General features: G+C 40.8%; 1 protein-coding gene across 1 annotated transcript in view; it reads left to right on the forward strand.

Moving 5' to 3' along the window:
• lpar1 (lysophosphatidic acid receptor 1) overlaps positions 1–9,657 on the forward strand; it is a 31,568-nt gene extending 21,911 nt beyond the window's left edge. The window contains exon 3 of the mRNA XM_058617421.1: positions 6,484–9,657. Within this exon, the coding sequence (XP_058473404.1) occupies positions 6,484–6,815 (332 nt within the window). The 3' untranslated portion in view covers positions 6,816–9,657. The remainder of the gene's footprint in view (positions 1–6,483) is intronic.
• Positions 9,658–10,078: the final 421 nt, after the last annotated feature.

Below are 10,078 nucleotides of genomic sequence, written 5' to 3' on the forward strand. Positions count from 1 at the left end.
TTTCTCCTTTTATTAGTATTTGACGGTGACTGGCACGACTGTGACAAACTGTATTATTCCCAAGTACGCTTCCTATTGTGCATTGTTTTTCATTTTATGTCCCATAAAACCACAGTGGGAAAAGAAGAGATAAGTACTGTCAGTTTGAAACCTTGAAAACCTGCAGACTGTTGCTGACCAAATACTTTGCAGATAAATTAGTGTCTTATTGCACTAAGAGAAAGGAGGGGGGGGGGGAAACATCTCATTATTTCCATTTCAAGGAACTCACTGTACTTCCAGTCAAAAGTGTTTTCTACAACCATTAGATCACCGTGACCCTGGCAACACAGGCCCTCTTTATTAATTACTGTAAACACTCAAGCGAGTGAATGTGAACTTTTATCTAATATTCACTCTGTGTGTGAGAGAGAAGAAGCCATTACAGAGACACACTGCATAATGCTTTCTGACTGCTCACTTATTTTAGCGGGATCTTGGTCACGACCACAGTTGATGGTTGTGTTAGGAAGCGATGGGGGCGCGGCGTGACCACATGCAGGGCTGTAGTCTATGTGATGAGGCAGTTATGCGCCATAGACCCACCACAAAAGGGACAGGATTTCCGTATAGAACCACACTCACAAATGTGCACGGATATGCATCAACACCGGTTTCTGCACAGAACTTGCAGTCGAGCAGTATGTTTTTGCAAATAAAATGTGGGTATTTTCAATACATAACTAGTTAAAAATAATGAAATCCATCATGTGCACTTTGTTTTTGGAGGTTACTGCGCTGTTTTCAGTGTGTCCTTTTCTGTATTATGGGGTTAGAGTGGGGCGGGTCTTGTCATGCTAGGCCACATAATACATCAGTTATAAGCGAATAACCCTGAATCTACAGCCACTTTAGAAGACATTGGCACTTTTCCACTATACTGTACAGTTCTAGCACGACTCGGCTTGACTCTACTGCTTTATATTTTGCTTTTCCATTCGCAAAAGAACCTGGTGGGTTTTTGTTTTTTTTTAAGTACTTGCTTCTGCACGAGCTGAGCCAATACTAAAATGCGATGTCGACAGATGTCCGACACAAGAATCAAAGGGAACAATACCGAACTGTAGTTTAAAGTTAAAACAACTTATAAATCCTGAAAACATGCTTTAATCTCCAACATTTAGCAAAGGAAATGTCTAAAATCTCAATATTTAACAGTGGACTCTGGTGTATTTAGTTTCAGTTCCGTAACTAATCTTTTTAAGTAACTGATTCTAATGATTCAACACACAGAAAATAACTTTTCTGTGTGCTTAGCTCTAGTGTGTGTGTGTCACGTATAAAATGACGTCACAACAGCCGCCCACGTTTAGGAGTTACCTTGGTAATGGAAAACAACGTGCCTGATACCAAAGCGAGTCGAGCCGAGTTGAGCGAGAGCTGTGTAATGGTGAAGCGTGTAGAGAATAAGGGAGGCACCAGGAAACCAGCAGGAGGAAAACAGAGAGAGAAAAGTCACTTAATACCGTGTGTTTGTTCATTCTTAAGGGCCCGAGAGAACCGCGCGTTAGTGGAAACCAAAGTCGGCATAAAGACATGAAGAGAAATAAGAGGAAGACATGAGAATCCAAGATAGCAGAACATGGGGCTGGATAATGAGTTAAGCATGTCACTACATGTGGAACACATCAGTGCAGACTCTCTGAGGTGCGAGACACAACTTTATCAGCATCGGGGAATCAAGTGGTCATTTTGAAATTGTACCATGTTGACAAAGAAGTCGCTGAAGTTCAAACTGAGCGTCAGAATGTGGAAGAAATGTGACTTTGAATGGGGGCATGGTTGCTGGTGCCAGACGAGTTGGTCTCAGTATTTCACAAACTGCTGCTCCACTGGGATTTTCACACATTTTCCAACCACTTCTAGCTCTTTGCAGAGAATGGAGTATCAGTTCTCCGGGTTGAAATGCCTTGTTGATGCTAGAGGTCAGAGGAGAATGACCAGAGTGGTTTCAAATGACATTTTATCCCAAGAATCCCAAACCCTTTTTTCATGATAACGTTTTTGGTCCAGCCTTAGTGGCAACTACTGCTTGTTCAAACAACACATTGTGATGTAAAGGTTTTGGGTATTGGGATTTGTAGTGTGACTTTAGTATGACCTTCTTATAGCACGGTAACACCTCTTATAGAGGAGGTTGAGTCAGGCTGTTGCAAGATTCCTGTCCTCTAAACCCTGTTACTGCCCCTCACCCACGTAGCACTGGAGCCATTTTGTTAATTAAAATGTTTTCTGACTTTAATTTGGACCGTAATTTGTGCCTACGATGACGGGCTACTGCTGTCATGAATATGGAAATGATTGGGTGGGCCTCAGCTCTGGGAGAAATGGTTGATAGCTAATGTGACAAAATACATTAAGACTATAAAAATGGCTGCCATGATATTCACTCTTGTGCATGTTTCAAATCTCTGCGAGTTGTTTTCCAAATATCTGGCATTCAATGGCAGCCTGAAATGCAGGCAATCAGAAAAACATGTTAGTTCTAGTCAAAGGGCTAAACACGCAGGACCACCAGCGTGATCCTTTAAGCCATTCAACCTCATATTTATGCAATTCTCTGCCGGCACCACATGTGACTGTGAGGACAATAGAACAAGCTGCTGTCGTTTGGAGAAGAATATCTGCGTCAGTAACACTGGAAAACAATGTCAGCGCCCTGATGATGACAAATTGATGAAACGTGAAACGTCAGCCATTAGAGGAAAGTCCTTCCTGGCGGATATGAAGCTAGATGAGGAAAGAAATCCTTGTTTCACAACCCGATGGGGGTTGGTGGTGAGCAGAGGCAGAAAAAAAACACCTCGAAATCCTTGCTCTCACTGTTTGATTGCAGTAGTGAGTGTTGGGCCAAGCTTGTCAGGAAGGGTTGGACCGTTCTGTGAGTGCTTCCATCGACGCAAACAGTCCGACTGTTGTGTTCAAGCGCTCCTCCATCTGTGTTTTTTGCCATGTGCAATTATGTAAGTGAGCGTTTGCGTGCGTTTGCGTGCGCACATGTGAGTGTTTATCCACGTCTACCCTCAGTTTTTGTATTTGTGTGTTTGTGGGAGTGCGGGGTTCAGTGCCACAGTCTGGTCTCAATTATTTCCTCGTGTTTGTTCCCAGAGTGTTCCCACTCTCAAGGAAGCACATTAACTCACGAAATATTTGTGTGTGACAAGACACAAAAGAACTCACTTGTTTGATTGTCCTTATCAAAAATATATGGATTCAAAATATGATTTCCTTGTAAGAAATGATTTAAGTAACAACATTTGATGTAAAAGAAAATCTTTCAATGGTAATTATTTCATCATTAGGACCTTGTATTTTGATTGTCAAAAGCTGTGAAGAGTATCAAAATAACTGATCTGGAAGGTCCCAGAAGGTGATAACTAGCACCTAAATTATTGAGCTACACTGTGATGTATTCATTGCATCTGAACACACGTATATTTTAGAAGAATTTAAGAGATTCCATTTGGGTTAAGTAAAAATATAGTATTACTGGTAGTGTACTGTATATTGTGTCACGTTCCTTGTCTTTGGTGAATTAAGTGGTGGGCTACACTCAGTACGTTTAAATGCACAGTCAATTCATGCTTAGGCCATAGTCTGACTAAGAAAGGCAATCGTACAACTTCTGACGTCTGACTCCACCTCTGTAAACTAGTGCGTATTGAATCAGTTTCTTGTTGCCTTGTGTCTGTACGTCGTCTACTTCTACTTCTGTGTCAAAGACAGTGGAGGAAAGGTTGGTGTCCAACTCTCATCTGACTAAGTATATACATGCAGGAGTAATCAGACTATGAATAGCACTATCCAGGTATGTTAGTCCGACTAAGACTAGCTCGATTTTAGTCGGACTAACGTGTTTTAAGAAAACCAAACTATTGTCTTAGTCCGACTAAAATTTAACAACACATTGAGTGTCATGCTGGTATGATTTCTTGCTGTTTTTACTGCTGATATAGCAAACAACATCTGGCCTACACACCCTACAGTGGAAATGCAAGCCAGATTAAAGTTTACTGTTACAGACCTGCACTCGACACTTAGTGAAAACACAGCTTTTTATCCCTACTCTCAACAAGGTTGAATCTGAGTACGTATCTTAGAATTATAGTTGATTAATCAAGAAACACAATGTGTAACAAAGTGGGACATTCCAGCGCCCATACATCAGCTCTTACTACTGTGTTTCCTAATTCAATCAAGCGCTGAAAAGTGAAGTCAAAATAGCTTTCCGTACATTTCTAGTCTAGAACTCCCAGACCTCTGTAGGAGGGGAGCCTTGCTATTTACTTTCTCTCTCTAAATTTTCCAATTTCTTTTCCTGTCTCATTTGCCACATTTCCATGTGACATATTTGTGAGGTGAAACGGCAAATAGTTTGACGTGAAAAGTAGAACAAGAGAAAGCATTTACAGGCCGTTCAGTGTCAGTACACTTTCCTCGGAATCTGTAATCGTGTCCAGATCACTGCCAAAATCTAATCTCTACTTTCATGGGCTACATTCTACATCCCCAGAAAATGGAATCTAAGTCTGTCTTTTACTGCTGCTCACAGTCAGAGAAACTCAAAGGTCAATGACTCGTTCCTTCCATAAACAAAAACACAAATTTACCCTCTGTGAACCTGGTTTGGAACCTTAATGCTGCTCTGTGTTATCTTAGCAAACTGGCGTCAACGTAAAGAGGTCATTTTGAGATGAAGGGTGTAACTCACGCAACTATATATCCCCGGATTCAGAGAGGAAATGAAAGAATCCAACAGGGGAAACCTCTCGGGTCATAGTATCACACAAAGACCATTTTATTCCTGATTCCTGTGGGAAGACCTGGACAAAATGGCATTTCATGCACATTTCAAACTTGATTTATCCAAGCTGGATGAATCATAAAGAAGCACTTAATGATCCCGACACTCAGTATAAAGATAAAGATTGGGCTTCAGTTGTTATTCTGACATGGTTTGTGTCAAAAAGTGAGATAAAAAGATGTTTTTTTGTGCCGTCCATAGAAGAAAAAAGTTACACTGACAAATAGTTTGGATATTTTCTCTGCTGGGTTGCAAAGTGTCTGAAAAATGTATCTTAACCCTGGAGAGTCGTTCCTGCATAGCTGGTAAGTGAGGTCAAGCCTTCAGTTGCAGCTGCTGCCAGCACAACACAAACAGATAACATGCCGGCCTGTCACTACCGTCTCTGCTCATCTCATTTCTCTTCCAGACGGAGTTTACTGTCGTGCATTTGTTTCAGCGTGAGGATGAGTAGCATCTGTGGAAGCGTGAACCTGACGTTTATGAGTAATGACCACCCTTCCCCGCTGTGTTAACACACTTCCATGTAGTCAAGGGGGAAAGATAGTGTTGCATCAGATGGGGTCAGGTAGATCATTTCTGTTTCTCATTAAGAGACGGATGATTGTTCTCTGAAACTGGCCTTTATAACTTTCAAAGGTTTAAGGGTCTGTCTTGGTTTGCAAATCTAATTTCAACATTAATTAAATAAAGACGTACTCTAAATTAATTTTGACATATCTAACTAACAAGGACAAGTCAAATCACACAATAAATGCAGCTATTTTATCCAAGGGTAGGAGATAAAACGTGTCATTTTCCTCAGTAACAGTTTTACAAAAGTTCATGTATAATTACAATAAAATAAAACTTGTCTGGTTTCCGTATCGTTGCAATAAGACTTTTATATGTATTTCAGACTGAAGGGCCTTCACATGGGCCGCCATTTTGTGCCAGATGTTACTTATTCAACAAGGTTTGGTTTTGTCTTTTTAAGACCACCGTTCTTCAACTTCAGGAGGCGTTTATCGCTAAGATAATCCATATAAACAGATTTGACCTGACCAGATATATTCCTGCTATCTCATTTAAAATCATATAGACAGACAGGCGGTTGCACCAAAAGTAAACTGTGTTCACTGAGATCATATTTTGTTGTGAAGGTACTGTAAATGGGAGGTGTATTGATTTCTTTTTCTTGATACACACAGTAAATTGCACGTAATGGATTGGAATTGAAGTGTTTTATGATTCCCGGGGCTCTCCAACCGGTAACCTCATGCCGCCACAACAATGAAACGGTTCAAAAACACTCTTGTAGTTTGTACTCAAAGTGGTGTGGTTGTTTTTGTTCTGTAGATGGACAGTGGTGTGGTTGTAAAGTGATGGCATTGTGGCAGTAGAGTGACTTTGGTTTGTGTCATAACTGTCAAAAAAAAACACAAATTGCACTCAGCAGAGTGCAAACCCCCAATGGACTTTCTGATTCTCACATTAAACCAATAAAGAGAATACTGGAAAAATACATTGTTATGCACACATCATTGTCTGATTAGGTCTTTACTTCACTGATTAATCTGTGTTAATTGAGCATAGATGTAGACTTTGTATATATCATAAATCTGTCATTTTAAGTATTTTTTTGTCCTCTGTCTCCTCAGGCGCGTTCATCATCTGCTGGACGCCCGGCCTGGTCATCCTCCTCCTTGACGTCTTCTGCGCCAACTGCAACGTCCTCACCTACGAGAAGTTCTTCCTCCTCCTCGCCGAGTTCAACTCGGCCATGAACCCCATCATCTACTCCTACCGAGACAAGGAGATGAGCGCCACCTTCAGGCAGATCCTGTGCTGCCAGCGGCAGGAGAACGTCAACGGCACGGCGGCGGAGGGGTCCGACCGGTCGGCGTCGTCCATCAACCACACGGTGCTGAGCGGCAGTGGCACGCAGCAGCACCACCACCACCACCATCACAACGAACACTCGGTGGTATAAAGCAGAGCTGCACGTCATGGAGGTTAATCCGACTGCTTACAGGGGGTTAATCTTTCGTGGAAACAGTGACTGGTAATCGGAGGTATTGAAGGTCAAGAGGGAACTGCGAACTACGGACGTGATAAAAGTCGGAATGAAGGAGAGGTCTAGATGAAGTTTGATGATGATGAAGAAGAACTAGAAGGAGGGCAACTATGAAGAAAGATGCAAAGGGACTATCTCTGTGTTGGAGAAAGAGCACAAAGGGCTAGTCTGATCTTCAAGGACTCTGATAGGCTGTTAGTATTTTTTTTGTTATTTTCTGTCTGCATTAAATGTGCTGTTACGGGCAATGCTGATATGAACTATTTAAAAGTAATCTGTGAAATGAAGGTAATGCCAGTATAACGCACCACCCCCCCCAAGTCCTTTCCAACGTTAATTCTTATTTTAGGCTAGAACCCATTTTTCGAAACTTCGAAACCATAGACACCAAAAGTGGCAAATTAATTCATAATCCAGCCAATGATTACGAAAGGAACGAATATGTACATGTTTGACATGTTTAGCGACTTATCAAAAATGACTGTTGTGGAAGTTACAAGAGGCATCGTCAGTGTCTTAAACTAAATACTGTATTACAGGGATTCATCATTCCACTGGTCTTTGTGAATTATGTCCTATCAGCTTCTTCTTAAACATATGAATTCTCCGGGATCTGAGAGAGAAACCCCGAGTTGTTTACTCTCTCGAAGGAATTTAAGACGCGTTGTACCAGGGATCTGACCAGACTGAGGAGTGAAAGAAGGAGGAGGATGTTTGCAGTTTTTTCAAGCAGGCAGTGTTATGTGGAGACAAGGTGAAGGTCATCGCTGGTGAGTGCTAACAGACTCCCGAGTATGACATGAAATGCGCCGAGTTGTTTTCCTTTCGCAGTTTTATCGAGGGTCTCTGTGTCCGTGAGGCTGACGTGGAAAGAAAAGGAGGCAGGATAGTAGTTTTATGCTGTCAAATTTAGTTATTTAATTTCCAGCAAATATCTAAAAATCCAGAGGTCTAAGAAGGTGAAGTATTTTCATCATGGACATAGATTGGATGGATGTGAAAGTAAATGTTGGCAGACTTCAAATAACTAACTCTGAATAAGCGTAGAACTGCCTTCAAATGAAAAATGGTTTGGTTTTCACGGCTTTATAAAAAGCCATTTTACGTATTTTAGGCGTACTTATGGCGGCCATCTTGTGCCGCCATGTTCCTAAGGCAATCGCAACGGACAAACTAGCCTGAGTGCGTTTCAAGTGGTGACTCTTTCCTTGCTGTTACGCAAATGCCACTGTAGTTTCCCGATGTGTTGCAATCTGCAGTCTCACCAGTAGATGTCACTAATTCATACACACTTAAAATACTGTATATGAATTCAAACGCAGCAGGCAGAGCCAAAGAAAAGACCAGAATTGATGAAATCAATTTTTACTATTTTTTTTTTTTTTTGGGGGGGGGGGGGCAAATTTGTTGAGGTACTTTTTTTTTCAACTTTCAGAATAAATCGTGTTTTCTTTACGTCACGAAAGCAGATGGTTTTGGGGAGGATATGATAATGTTGATGTTTACTTTAACATCTTTATAAAGTGTTTACCTAACGACAACAACAACATTTCTGTTCGTCAGTTGTGATTCATAGATCTGCTGACGACAATGACGTATTACAGTTTACTCATATGTTAACACTCAGAAGCCTTTAGGGTGTTTTCTTAATGAATGCACTTGGTGAGGAGGGAGCCAGAGTTGAGCCAGTGCCGCAGTGAATGTGGCGTTACATTATTTTCCTGACGTCTGCCATTGGCTCGTGGGTTCTTTTCCAGCTGCAAGTCAAATTTGCGATTTGATGACGTGAAGTGTTAAAGAAAAGAAGAAAAAAAAAGCGACTGCCAGCTGGATGTTTTGTCGTGACTTAAATCAAAACATTTTTGGCCAGAATTCACAGACACAGCTTCCACCAGCTGACAGCCCAGGGTGAGAATCAAAGCCAAAACTTCAGTCCAATGTTTTACTGGAAGCAAGATGTTTGTCAGGGACTGAAACCACAGCGCTAACATGAAGTCAGTTGGCATTCTTAATTGTCAAAGTTGTGCAACATTCTATGGAAACAATCATCAGTTTTTTTTTAAAAAAAGGATATAATTTGCTTTTTTAGCTGCAGGAGTGCCACTTTTTTTGTTTTAATTTAACTTAAACTCAACCATCAGTATTTGACATTCACTGTCACCATTTTTTTCTAACCACATATTGATTCAGGTTATATATCAAACCAACTAAACTTTCTGTCTGTGTGTGTCTGTTGTTTACCAGTGAGTCGCTCTTTGTATACCATTGTAAGTATATGTGTACAGTATGTGTGTGTGTGTATATAAAATCTATTATTCAAAGTTAATCACCAAAGGTAAATTTTTTTGTGTCTGTAAATGTGTAACTGTCATACTCTGTCCAGATGTACTGTAGGATTGTGTTTATTTTGTGGTTTTTGTTGTGAGCTTTTTTTTGTATTACGAACCTAATTAATGAATTTCTCGTAGAATTATTAACTTGTTTGTGACCCAGAACTAAATATCTATGTGTGCAGTGCCTTCCCAAGAGGATTGTAACACCAGCTGAATATGAATAGGGATTTAGCACCCTCTCTGGTTGAAGTCAACATTGTTAAATAGAGCGGCCTAACTGCTAGCGTCTACTCTAGCGGTTCCAGCTGGAAGTAGGTGAACAACCACAAACGGCAACATTAAAAACGTAATATCAGGGGAAACATTATTGACGAATCACCATAGCTATTTAAATAAAAATTCCCATTTTTCCCCCAAAACAAACCAATATTGGACAGTTGGACATACATTTGTCTGAGTCCAAAAATTGGGACAGACCTTGTCCTTTTTTTTTTTTAACACCTTCTGACATTGAGATGCAGCCTACAAAGGCTGAAATGCGAGGCAGTCTTAGTGTCCTAGCAAGGTGATGAGTTCGACCACTAGACGTCAGCGATTCAAAGATTTTCAGTTGGTGTTACGATCCTCTATTTAGTGTGTTTGTTCCTAACACCATTATCCTACATTTGCCTTAAAAGTATAACGAACATGTTTTCACCACGATGCAGGATTATTTTTTTATATAACAAAGGTACACAACACAGCCTCAGAAGTGTCAAACGCTAAACCAGGGTAGTAGTACATACTGTATTATGGGTCAGAAAACACCCACAACAACCATTGTTGTTGGTTGTAACACGACACTGA

This window comes from Solea solea, chromosome 19 (assembly GCF_958295425.1).
Source record: "Solea solea chromosome 19, fSolSol10.1, whole genome shotgun sequence".
Lineage (NCBI taxonomy): Eukaryota > Metazoa > Chordata > Actinopteri > Pleuronectiformes > Soleidae > Solea > Solea solea.